At 44.9% G+C, this 12,648-nt stretch overlaps 2 protein-coding genes across 8 annotated transcripts in view; one reads left to right on the top strand and one right to left on the bottom strand.

The window, feature by feature from the left end:
- Positions 1-5,840, top strand: part of fli1 (Fli-1 proto-oncogene, ETS transcription factor) — a 25,322-nt gene extending 19,482 nt beyond the window's left edge. For all 7 annotated transcript variants that reach the window (XM_084674043.1, XM_084674041.1, XM_084674038.1 and 4 more), the window contains 4 exons: positions 3,782-3,841; positions 4,195-4,254; positions 4,374-4,421; positions 4,726-5,840. In XM_084674043.1, coding sequence (XP_084530169.1) covers positions 3,782-3,841; positions 4,195-4,254; positions 4,374-4,421; positions 4,726-5,255 — 698 coding nt within the window. In that variant the 3' untranslated portion in view covers positions 5,256-5,840. The remainder of the gene's footprint in view (positions 1-3,781; positions 3,842-4,194; positions 4,255-4,373; positions 4,422-4,725) is intronic.
- A 3,256-nt stretch (positions 5,841-9,096) lies between these two features.
- LOC146257037 (ATP-sensitive inward rectifier potassium channel 1-like) lies at positions 9,097-10,215 on the bottom strand. Its single transcript, XM_084674045.1, has one exon. It carries the CDS (start codon positions 10,213-10,215, stop codon positions 9,097-9,099), a length of 1,119 nt encoding a protein of 372 aa, XP_084530171.1.
- Positions 10,216-12,648: the final 2,433 nt, after the last annotated feature.

Genomic DNA, 12,648 nt, shown 5'->3' with positions numbered 1-12,648 from the left:
GTGCTTCTCACTGCTTCCAATAACAGAATACGGGTAGCCGTCGCCAGAACTTCATAAAATGGGTCTTGCTTAGGAGCTCACAACAGAAGCCAGCGCTGAACCTCTATCAAGGCTCGCTCACATCCCAAATGGCCAGATGTTCCCAGTCATATTGCCTTTAGAAAGTTGGTTGAACCACATCCAGGTTCTCCCAGGGTAGAGCAAGTACTGGCATTCAGCTGGAGACCTCTAAATCTTTTCCAGACTGTCTGGTGTCAAATGCAATGTTATGAATAAAAGAAAGCATAGAAATGGAATGCAGCAGCTATGGAAGTGTGCGTTTGTGTGTGCGTGTGTGTGTGTGCGTTGGAAGTGTGCGGTGCGTCTGTGAACGTGTGTTGTTGTGTGCACGCGAGCGCATTTTTCCAGTATACGCCGTATATTCTTCCGTCGATAAAAAGTGCGTGTGCACGCGTGCACGTGCTCGTATGTGCTCGCGTGCCTGTGTGTGTGTGTTTGCGTCTGCTCATTTGCGTGCGCGTGCGTGTCCATGTGCACACAACGTGCGTGTTGTCGAACCTGTAGGACACAAGCAGGAAACCCCAGATTCAGTGATTTACCACATGGCTGCTCAGTGGCCACGACAGAGGAAGGTCGAGAGATGGATGGGCCCTTCTTTGTCCTCCGCCCTCTCCTTCGTCTCTCCTTCCTTGGCCTCCCACGTTGAAACCGTTTGATTCACGCTCACTCCATATTCCAGACACACACCGGACGGGCGCAGGATCCGCGAACACTCTCGTCGGGGCTGTCGTGTCCTTGTGCTGTGCATGTACGTCAGATAGTGAGTCAGATGGCTGAGTGGTGAGGGAGTCGGGCTAGTCATCAGAACGTTGCCGGATCGATTCCCAGCCGTGCCAAATGACGTTGTGTCCTTGGGCACTTCACCCTACTTGCTTCGGGTGGAATGTCCCTGTACTTACTGTAAGTCGCTCTGGATAAGAGCGTCTGCTAAATGACACCCCTGTGTATGGGCTCGGGAGAAACCCGGCCCAGTCTGTCTGGGGCGGCCTCGCTCCTTAGCTGGGAGTGTGGGGTTTAGAGCGATCTATGGCTGGACGCTCTCAGCGGTCGCTCAGACCCTTGTTTTGACTAGCTGGATTGCTGTCGTGTCTCCCAGGACTGTGCACCACACCCCGGCCCGTGTGGAAACTGGCGCAACGTGGAGGGAGGGAGGGGTAGAGAGAGAGACAGAGAGCGAGAGAGAGAGAGGGAGAGAGAGAGAGAGAGAGAGAGGCGGAGAGTCGAGGAGAGAAAGGCCTGGAAAATGATGGGAAAGATGGGGGCTTCTATTTGCACACCCGCTTGTATCAGTGTCCAACCACACTGGATGTGTTTTTGTGTGTATAGTTCCTTCTATGTCTGAGTGGACCCTGCTAGGTGTGTGTTTCCTAGCTTCTTTGTGCGTCATGTGTGTGTGAACGCAGTAGCTTCTCTAGTCCGCAGTGTGTGTGAGGATATTGGCTCTGTGACCTGTCTCGTTGGAAGTAGGCTGTTCAGGCCAACACTATTTAAGAAGTCCCCCTCCCGAACCAGACAGTAGCTATATCCGCCATCATTGTTGTCTTTTCAAATTCCACCGTTGTTTTTCGTCTGCCTAGGTCTCCTCTCATATCCTCTCCTCCCCCCCCCCCCCCTCTCTCTCTCTCTCTCTCTCTCTCTCTCTCTCTCTCTCTCTCTCTCTCTCTCTCTCTCTCTCTCTGTGTGTCTCTCTCTGTCTGTGTCTCTCTCTCTCTCTATCCCTCTCTCTCTCTACTGCCCTTCTGTTAGTGACCCCTCTCTTCTCTTGGAAGGAGGTAGCCCCTGTGTGATTTTTGGGGGAGTTGAGGGGGGAAACAGAAAGGGGGAGGGGGGGGGGGCAGTTAAAACAAAGAGAGGTTGTCTGCAGGCGAAAGGAGGCAGGAAACGCAACTCTCCCAGGACTCTCCCCCAGTCGCTGCTCCTTGGCTATCCCGCCGGCCTGCCACAGATTGGACCTGACAAGTCAGCTAAGCCCCCTAGCCTACTCGCTTGTTATTCCTTCACCTCTCTCCACCTCTCCCTACCTACCTACCTCTCTCCTGCTCTCTATATTTTGCTCACTCTGTCATTCTCCCCCCCCCCCCTCTCTCTCTCTCTGTCTCTCTCTCTTACACAATTGTTTTGCTCACTCTGTCATTCCCTCCATTCCCTCCCTTCCTACCTCCACCTCCATCCCTCCATCTTAGCCTCAGACCCAGCCCACAGAGAGGAAGGAGAGCCCCTGTCTATGTTCAGCCTGTCCAATTTTAGGTCCGCGAGGCAACTCGCTAGGGTTAAAAGTTGAAAAGTTAGAAATCAGGGAAAGGGGGTCTCTTTCATGTCTAGATTGGTTTCTTCTTGTGGACGTTTTTATAAAGTGTCAACACTCAGGAGGGCAAGGAAATGAAATAAACTAACGTCCTGTTAAAGTACTTTGAGACTTGGATTGGAAATATTATTTTTTGTGAAGGATTATCAAACATTTGACAAAAAATACTTTGTGTTGGCCATGTTATCCAGAGACACTTTTTCTAATATTCAACACCAAGACTTAAATTATGAGAGTCAATTTGTTCATTATTTTGTATTGTGGGATTGACTTGTGACCAGTAGAGGGCAGTGTTGTATAGCATATTAAACCTTGACACGGCACACAACCCGCTTGGACAATTGTAGACTCTGAGGTCATTGATGAGTCACTGAATGCTCTCCACAGATGTGCCTTTGAGGGAACATTTTGAGTCAATAATGTAAAGTTACTGTGACAAAAAAAGGTCTTTGTCGTGACATGACTAAGTCTGTCTTGTTCTAGTACACACAGCACACACAGACACAGACACACTCACACACATATACACACAACTACACAAACACACACACACAATGTCTCAGGCCAGTTGGTTCACACAATTTACTCCAAAGGATGATACAAAAGGTTGGAGGGGTGCACAGTTGGACTAGAATAGTCCAAAGATTAGTCTTTCTTGGTTAAGCAATCCTCTGGGATCTCTGAAATGACACAAAGGCTTGAAGGAGCGTGACGTCAGCACAGTGAAAGTAGACCAACAAGCATGGCTAAAAAGGCATCATATTTCTTTCTGCCGCTGTGAGTTGGGCAATGAGGACTGGTCACATAGTCAGGAACAGCTTGGAAGTAGCTTGTGTACATAGCAAATGACCTCTGGGGCCATGTGAGACAGTGAGGTGAGGGCCCACGTTTGTTGATGATGCGAGAGCGCCGGAGCGTCCTCGGCTGCATCGGGGCACATGCTTGCGTACGTGCACATCTCTGGTCACGGTCCCGGTCGTCTGTGCTGCAACCCTCTCCACAAACGGTTTGTTTCGATCGAAGCCTTCTCCTTTGTTCGTTCACGATCGGAGACGTCGTTGCATGCCAAATAAAACCACATCGCCCCTGCCAGATATCCTGTGACGGCTTTCTTGGACAGCACTGAGATAGGCGGACCTTTTTATAGTCTCCTCTTGGCATCCGTCTCTCCCCCTTATTTCCGAGACAGTCTCTTAGCTCCCTCCAGGCCAGGTTCTCTTCCAGAGATGGGTTGGAGAGTGGAGCAAAAGGGTGTTCTGCCAAGAACATTAAGAACCAGATTCTCTAGCTGAGCCACTTCATCCATTTGCGACAGTGATAGTGCACATGGATGAACTGAATGAATAATAGAGTTCAGGCTGGGATAGTTGTTGGCATTAACAAAGCCCTCTTTTCCCCCCGTCTCCTCCTTCTCAGACCCTTCATACGACGCTGTGAGACGGACAGGATGGTCAAATAGCATGCACGGCGGCAAAGGTGAGGCACCGTGCACTCGGGAACACGTCGGTAAACCTGTGAGTTCGCTGAAAGCTAACTTTGGAGCTCTCTCTCGTCGTCATTGTACGCCGAGGCCCCGCCCCACAGAGGCACATGTGAGAGGCCCCGCTCGAGCGCACGAGGCCAGACCACCAACGACTTCGACCTCAGTCGTCAGCCTCCAGACGCTCATAGCACTTAGCATAGCCGCTAGCGCCTGCCCTGTTTGCTTTGGAATGCTTCGCGACGGGCCGTCAGGATGGGCCGCATGTTCTCCGTGGCCGAACCCGCTTCTGTTTTTCCTCCCTCGTTTTTCCTTTTTTCCTCCCTCGTTAAACCTCTCTCCTCTCCAGGCTCGCCGGTGGTCACACAGAACGTGTCCAAGTCTGCTGAGCAGGCCAGGCCTCAGCCAGGTAATGGATTTTGGCAGCTCGTTTCCCCTGTCCAGCGTACACGGCACACACGTCAGATTAGACTCACCACAGAGATGGGTCCTTGATACAGTCTGACCAAGCTTTCCTTCTCCTCACAGATCCTTACCAGATCCTGGGACCCACCAGCAGTCGATTGGCCAACCCAGGTAGGGATTGGAGCGTGGGCATACTTTGGCAGAGAGGGAAAAGGACTTGGCGGTCTGCACTGCTGTGTGTTGTAGCCATGTTGAACGTTATCGTTTACAAGATTGGGTCTGAGTTGTTTTAGTAGGGTAAAGATGCTTCTTCGTGCTCTTGTTTAGTCATCCAGGAATTCCGGGACAAGCAGCAGATCCTGGCCCCTGTTCTTTATGGATTTCTAAACATGGTCATAAATAATGTCATGAATAATGTACATCATTTCAGCAGTGTGGGTTTATTTCCTGGCGTTTGCGCGTTTCCTTTCCCCAGGCTCTGGTCAGATCCAGCTGTGGCAGTTCCTGCTGGAGCTTCTTTCGGACAGCGCCAACGCCGGCTGCATCACCTGGGAGGGCACCAACGGGGAGTTCAAGATGACCGACCCGGACGAGGTGGCGAGGCGCTGGGGCGAGCGCAAGAGCAAGCCCAACATGAACTACGACAAGCTGAGCCGCGCGCTGCGCTACTACTACGACAAGAACATCATGACCAAGGTGCACGGCAAGCGCTACGCCTACAAGTTTGACTTCCACGGCATCGCCCAGGCTCTTCAGCCACACCCCACCGAGTCCTCCATGTACAAATACCCCTCGGACCTGGCCTATGTGCCCAGCTACCACGCCCACCAGCAGAAGGTCAACTTTGTGTCCCCTCACCCCCCCTCCATGCCCGTCACCTCCTCCAACTTCTTCGGACCCACCGCCCCCTACTGGAGCTCCCCCACGGGAGGGATCTACCCCAACCCCAGTGTGCCTCGCCACCCCAACGCCCATGTGCCCTCGCACCTGGGCAGTTACTACTAAGTGCTTCCCCTCACCGTTGATCATCCCCTCCTCCCTGCTTTACAACGACCAAACCAATCATGACTCACGTGCTCTCGCTAATGAGACCTAACCCACGGAAAGACATGGAGGGAAATACTCTCTTTGGAGACAGCGCCCATATATGGTCAAATGAAGGATGCCAAATTGAAGGACTTTGAAATTATATATGAATGGATTTAGGGAACAAATGGATGCTACACTCCCAATGGAATACTACTTATCTGCGACTGTTTCCATTTTTGTTTTTTTGGGGATGATTTTGATTTGCCTTCCCATCCTCTGGAAGCTGCATCCAGTTATTGTGCCTTTGAAATCATACACAGTTAACCACAGAGTCCCAGGGATGGGACAAAGAGAGAGCTTCTCACCCTCCATTCTAAACGCCTCTATTCCCAGACATGGGCCTATTTCTCTTTGGGTCTCAACCATTCAATGCATACTGCAAACCATGTGCCTTCTTCCTAGTCCAGTTTCTGGCTATGATCCCATATCAGTTCTCTCCCGTGTTCTGTCCTCACTCCATCCCTGAATGTGTGGAGAGTTTCTTTTGGAATTGTCGGGAGGGAGGGGGAAGGGGGGGGTTGGGGGGTGGGGGGGGGACTCCAACGAGAAAGACTTCTCAGCACTGAATGAAATTTGGCAACTGGAATATGCCATGTCACAATGAACTTCTCCTCCAAACTGGAAGCTGGGAGTGTTGGAGACCAGAGTTGGAAGCGCTGTATGTTTTCAGGGGGCCACACACCAGTTGGCTGTTTTCGTTTTTTTTGCAATGCTGTTTGTCAGCAGGCGTGCCTTTTCCAAATGTTTTGCTGGATCGAGTCAGTGTTAATGTGAACGTCTTCTGGTCCACGGTTAAACATTTAAAGGGACAGTCCACCTCAAAATCGATGTTAACATGACGTTTATAAGTTTACCTCGAAAGTAGTCTTCTGTAGAAATGGTTAACCATCCCTCACTTACTGTGTTATCTCAGCTCACTGCCTACATGTCCAAACACTAGGAATCATTTCCTGAATTTGGTATTATTGAGCTGAATTCACACCAACACTGAACCGTCACAACAATAACAAACGTCGAGGTTTGAAAACGCCCCATTTCAATATTTTCAAAGGTGGAACATCGCTCTTATTAGAAAAATCACAGTTTTCCAGGAGGAGTCCCTGTGCTCTCCCTTCCTTCATTCCAGGCTAGTCAGAATCCAACGTCAATACAATGGAGGAACGTAAGTCCAAAACCTGAATGTGCATTCAGGTCAGAGTCTAGATTTCCGATTTCTGTAAGTGAGATTAGCATGTGATGTTGGTATAAACCTGTCACATGCAGATCTGGAGTTGGGGTCAGACTCTAGTTACACAGTGCCACAGAGACCCATGTTCAGCTTTCTAAAACAATATTTTTAAACAGTTGAAACAGAACAAATGAAAATAAAGTATTACTTAGAGAATGTGCTTTATTTTATGTTAAAGATCAAAACCAGCAATAGCAATTTAAAACAGGATGATGAGAACAGAGAAATCCTCCGATTCACGAATGCTGTGCGTTCGTTAGACCTTTTTTCTATTATTTTGTAAACAGCGGTCAACTAGGCATTAAAAGCAACTTACTGTATAAATTATGCAGAGTTATTTTCATATGTGACACAGTATTGAAAGTCAAGAGAATTAATACGAGTTGACCTCGGTCAAAAATGCAAACATTTTTAAGTCCGTTTCTGAGATACTATGTTCAACATTTTAAGCGTTTTGTATCTGTACATTTGGGCAATACATTTTTACATGTTTTTTTATTATTATTTCTGAAATTCATTTTGTAGAGTCCTCAGTGCATTGCAGTGAATACTTCTAGTGAATTCCAAAAACCATAAATGCCTGCTTTAATCATAATTCAATGTGTATTGACAATCTGTTATTCTATATATACTGTACCATGGCGGTGGTTGCTTTCAATTTTGGAATACAAGACTTTTTATGCATTAATCATTCAGCCAAACGCCTAGAATTAAAAGCTGTTGTTTATGTCTTCAGTTTGCCATGGTATTAAATGAAAGAAAAAAGGCACAGATAAGTTTAATTCAAAGCCCGCCTCTCTTATGTTCCATTGCTTTAGAAGTGTATTCGCAAAGGAACGTTTGATGACTAGCATAAAGGTAAAAAGTATGTACCCTTTTACCCCCTTGCTCTCAATCATTAATGGGAGGGGAATTGTGCTACTTCGTATATGCAATGTATTTTGGATATCAAATATATATATATATATATATATATATAAATGTGTAATTTTGCAATTAACCATTGTAGTATTATTGTTCATTCCTGCAATGTAATACCTTTTAAAAAAGGCCTTTTGTATCAGAAAAATGTGAAAAATAAATGTTTTTACATATGAAACTGTCCATTGCACCTACACTATGATTCAGTACTTTCAAAGCCATTATGGCAACTTCATCTTGGAAAGATCTAGACCACACTAGATTGTTTTGAGCTGAACAGGACAATGTGTTTGAGGTAAATAGTAGTTGTTCCCTTGCCAATAATCTGAAGAGGTCAGGATCTGGACAGTTGAGAATAGGTCTATGGATTAAGTGTGTTTGTGTGGGTGTGGCTGTGCGTGTGTTCATAAGATCTTGTGAATAAACAGAAATCTTTTTAATTTCTTTACTACATATTTGTTATACTTGTCTCTTTTAAATGTTTTTACTGGCGTATGTACAGCCAAAATATCATGAAGTTGAGGTAGGTAAATGGCATTTTTTTACCGTCTTAAAAAACGTTGACAGTAGGCATATTTCTGAATGACAAAATACAGAGAAACTGCTTGGAAAAAAGGACATACCTTCAAAAACACAGTATGAGTAGTACAGGGATATCAAGTGATAGACGCCAATATTCATTGCTGTTAAACAATTCAACTTGCCTGTGTATGTTGTGCTACAGTAATGATTTGTTACCACAACATCCTATTGTTTGTGGATGAAAGACTATTATACTGATGGGACCTGTCTGTTGTTGCTTCAACTTTTTTCAATTGTGTTGGGTCGATTGATTAAGTAAATGCTTACAAATTGAAAAGGTTTTAGCAAAAATATATTTTAATGAATGTTATTTTCACCCTGAGATAAAATACCCAAATACTCACAAATCATCTATTATATGGTGCACAATCACATACAAGTCATGGAGATATGCAACTGTTTACCTGAGTGATGCTTTTTAGGCAAAAGCCAAATATTTAGTACATCAATCTTAAGTACATTATTCATCAGTCAACTCACATAAGGATACATCTTAAATCCCTTCATAGTTTAAGTTCAAGCTTGAATTTCTCAAAATTCACTTCATCTTTCATGTCAATCACATTGCAAGGTAAAGCAACGTATCAGCATTTCCACATTGTGCTCCGCTGTAAGCCTCAAGTTTAATGCTGTAGTTGAGTCAAACTTCATTCTCTGCCACGTGGCAGAATCTTTTCTCCACCTGGGCTGGCATTCCTGAATGATCTGTTTCTCTGTAGTCAAATTGTTAAAGAAACCTGACTAACTTAAGACTAAGGTAAGTATTTACATGAAGACGGAAAATATAACATTTTTGTAGTTTGCGCTTAAGTAAGCTTGTTATCTGATCTTATCTGATAGCAGTGACGCCAAATCTGCACCAATGCTTCCCATAAGGCACTGTCTCTCCGTCGTCTTCCAGACTGTCTAGTGATCTTTGAGGCCCTCAAACAGGTCATTTATGTTGCCTCAGCCAGAGTTGATTCACTCTATTCCCAACATTATGTCGTGACACATGTTGTGTTACACTGGTACCAAACAAACGTATCACATTTTGGTGTTGTTCTGCTGTTCAATTTCAATCACTTCAAAGCCTTGGTTGTCAGTTCCAGTCATGGAGTGATGGTGGTTTCCCTTGATGTCATGGAAACAGTAGGCGCAGTGTGCAGTTGCCACTGGCACCACCTTGGAGAAGTTGGAGAAGTCCACTTTGTATTTGCCCTCCTTGCTGCGGGAGATGATAGGCATAAAGTTGTAACCCCACATGATCTCCTGGGGAATGAAGGAGGTTCTCACCTGACAAGCAGAGCTTGTGGACTCGGCTGTGCCATCAAGGAAGACCACAAGCTCAAACTCCTGCTTGTGCAGCGTGTCCACCGCCATGTCAAAGAAAGGGCTGGCCTTGTCAATCACGTGGTACAGCGTGAGGGGGCACACAAAGAAGAGATTGTCCTTCCCAGCATCAACCATGAAATCAATGTTCACCTGGTCCATGATGATGGTTTCTCCCTCTGGTGTGATGGTTGTCCTCAACAACTTGCCGTAGATCTGGCTCCCAATCATTAGGGTCTTGCGAAGGTTGGCCACCCGAATAGACAGGCAAAGGGTGCCATTCTTCGGACAGATGACGGCCATCTCACTGAAGTTAATGGTCTTGGCCCTCTTCTTAGGTAGGGATATCTTGGCGAGGATTACTCCACACATGAAGCAGTTAATAATGGCTCCGATCAGAGATTGGATGATTAGCAGGGCCACAGCCCCAGGGCAATCGGGGGTAATGGCTCTGCCACCATAGCCAATGGTGGTTTGGGTTTCCAGGGAGTAGAGGAATGCAGTGGTCATTCCGTAGACGTTCTCCACGCAGGGAGAGTGCTCGTCTAGATGTTCCTGCCAGAATAGGTCCCCGTTATTTCGGGAAATCCAGTACCACAGCAACCCGAAGATAAACCAGCTCAGGGTGAAGGACGCGACAAAGAAGAAGATCATGAAACGCCAGCGGACTTCTATGAAGGTCGTCCAGAAGTCTGCAAGTAGGGCAAAGTGGTTGCTGTACTTTACGTTGCCAAATTCGATGTTGCAGTGGCCATCTTTGGTCACCAACCGGTTCTTCCAAATTCTCCGTTCGATTAGGTGTTCCTCAAAGCGCTTTTGCATGAACCCAAACATGGTGTGGCTTTCAGGATCTGAAAATAAATAATACATATTGACATTACAAACATTTCATGTATAGTCAATTATGGTTGTACATATTTTTTATTGCATCAAGGATGGAAACTGTTCTAGCAAAATAACAGTACATCATGCCAATCAATGAATAAAGTTATACCACATTTTTACAACTGGTTTTGAATTGGATCAAAACAAAGAAATGCCACTGCTTATGTCAATCTACATGCCTCGTGGCCCGAAAATATAACTATAGGCCAATGTAGATGGTGAAGTATTGTTCTAACAACTAGATGTTGAGCCTCAGAACAATTTTAATCCTCAGAAGAATTCTGTAATCCCGGGCTTTTTCCAAAGCTACAGTTTGGTTTATATTGATTCAAAACAATCATGAAAAAAAATATTACAATGCTATGTACAACTTCATCTGTATTTTGTTATACTACTGATATCTAGTCCATCAAGGTTTACAGATGGTTATTGGCAGGGGTAACTGTAACAATTTCTGAAAAAGTCTGGCCTAATAACTCACAGTGGTGAGCTGGTTAAGGAATTTAAAATACAAAATGACCAGTGCTGTAAGCTTGTGTTATAGTTCCTTCCATTCAAAGCTTGGAGACTCACCGTACTGCACTACACAACAACAAAGCTGATAATCACACTCACACATACTCATTTCAGCCTGAGCCTTTCACAGGATTACCTTGTTTTGCTCATTAGCGTTTCACAGAAACATGATCCACTGCATTCCTTAATTGTAACTTTCCTTTATCAAGCGTATTTGTTTGCTTTCAGTTAATATTTAGATAGAATGGATCAAGAGTTGACCATACATCCTCCACAACAAATCTGAGTGAATGTAATGTTTTTTTTGTGAACATTGCACATGACTCAAATGGAATCTGCAGTATTGTGACAATTCCGAACTGTCTAATTAGAAAGCTCTTATGCACAAAGAATTTGCCCTGTATTTAGGTTTTGACTTCTGTAACAGCAAAAACTGACTGGATACATATGTTTCTTCTTCTCTAGACATTATTATGTTGATGCTAATACCACACAAATGCCCTGTGTGGACTAGCATTCAAAATCTGAAGCTAATCATATTTTGGGTGTCCGACTGCAGATATTCCCTCATATTTTAAGAAATTGTCTTTTGTCTCTGATACCAAGAACTTGGCAAGTAAGAAGCAGCGCCTTGCTAATTCTAAAACACAACAACAGTAGTATTTGTAATATGATCACTTGCTAAAACCACAGAGTAAATACATGAAACAATGAATGCCAAATGTAAATCATAACTTGCCTGCCTGCTGGAGTTTGAGTCTATGAGTCTAAAGCTCTTTAGATCCTTGACTGGCCTCTTGGAAGCTCTTCCTTTTTTGCACTGTAGAATCTCCTCACCTGCACACTTTTTATACTTGTCCTCACTGGTAGGAACCTCTGCAGGTGGTCCTTCAATCCAGGTGATGTTTACACCGACACATTCAGAAAGTACACCCCCACCTCCTGTCTCCAACAGTGTGTCCACATGCAGTGTAGGCATGTGTTTACTCCACAAAGGACTGGCATCCAGGGCCATAATGCCCTACCCCCCCCCCCACACACACACACACACACACACAGCCACCACCACCCACACACACCCCTCTGCCCAATCACACCTATCCTTGTGTATTGCATTGAGGTTTTAGTGTCTATAGATCAAGAAGAATATGTGAAGCAATGTTTACTGTAAACACGCATACACACACACAGGCACAAAGGCACACACACACAAAGACACATGTGGATTGTTGACGGGAGAAATAGGAATCTTGAACATTTGCCATTTTATTAGTTACTAAAAGGTTTTAGACTATGGTAGAGGAGTCTTATACATTTGAGTTGCTGTGTACAGAAAATCATCTCTACTTTTGTGTGAAATAGTTCTTGTGAACATAACATTTTCTGAGTCTGTGTCAGGTAGACCATACAATAGTTTTCTTTTCCCTAGTCTTCCTGTAGACCCTGCAGTATCAGGTATACTTTAGTTATACTTCTGAAAGAAAAGTTACCAAAATTATTTACTATTACCTGTCCAGGGCTTTTAGAGAATGTGAATACAAGTCCATTAAGTCCTACACAAAAAAAGAGCTTTCCTAATCAGACTACTAAGCTTCTTTTATGTGGTCTGGAAAGGATTTTGTAAGCCAGTAGTGGGGTGGGTGGGGGGTTAAAGCAAGATTTTTTCTTCAGATATTTCAGGTAAAAGTTATGAAAATTAAGTATTTAAGTCAGTTTAAAACAGGGGTCCCCAAACCTTTTTCTGCGAGGAGCAGATCATTTTTCCTTTCTTTAATGTGGGGACGGGTCGGTCTGTAACAAAAAATTACATGGGCCGTATGTTGGGACATGTTTTTTTGTTTTGTTTAACAAAAAATACTGAGTGGA

This window comes from Hypomesus nipponensis, chromosome 15 (genome assembly GCF_054491055.1).
Source record: "Hypomesus nipponensis isolate SF chromosome 15, ASM5449105v1, whole genome shotgun sequence".
In the NCBI taxonomy this organism is placed as follows: Eukaryota; Metazoa; Chordata; class Actinopteri; order Osmeriformes; family Osmeridae; genus Hypomesus; species Hypomesus nipponensis.
Note: the sequence above shows the minus strand (reverse complement) of the source record. Positions and strands in the feature narration are given on the sequence as shown.

What these genes read in the sequence shown, in the direction of transcription:
- LOC146257037 (XM_084674045.1), bottom strand. Translation starts at nt 10,215, where the DNA reads ATGTTTGGGTTCATGCAAAAGCGCTTTGAGGAACACCTAATCGAACGG.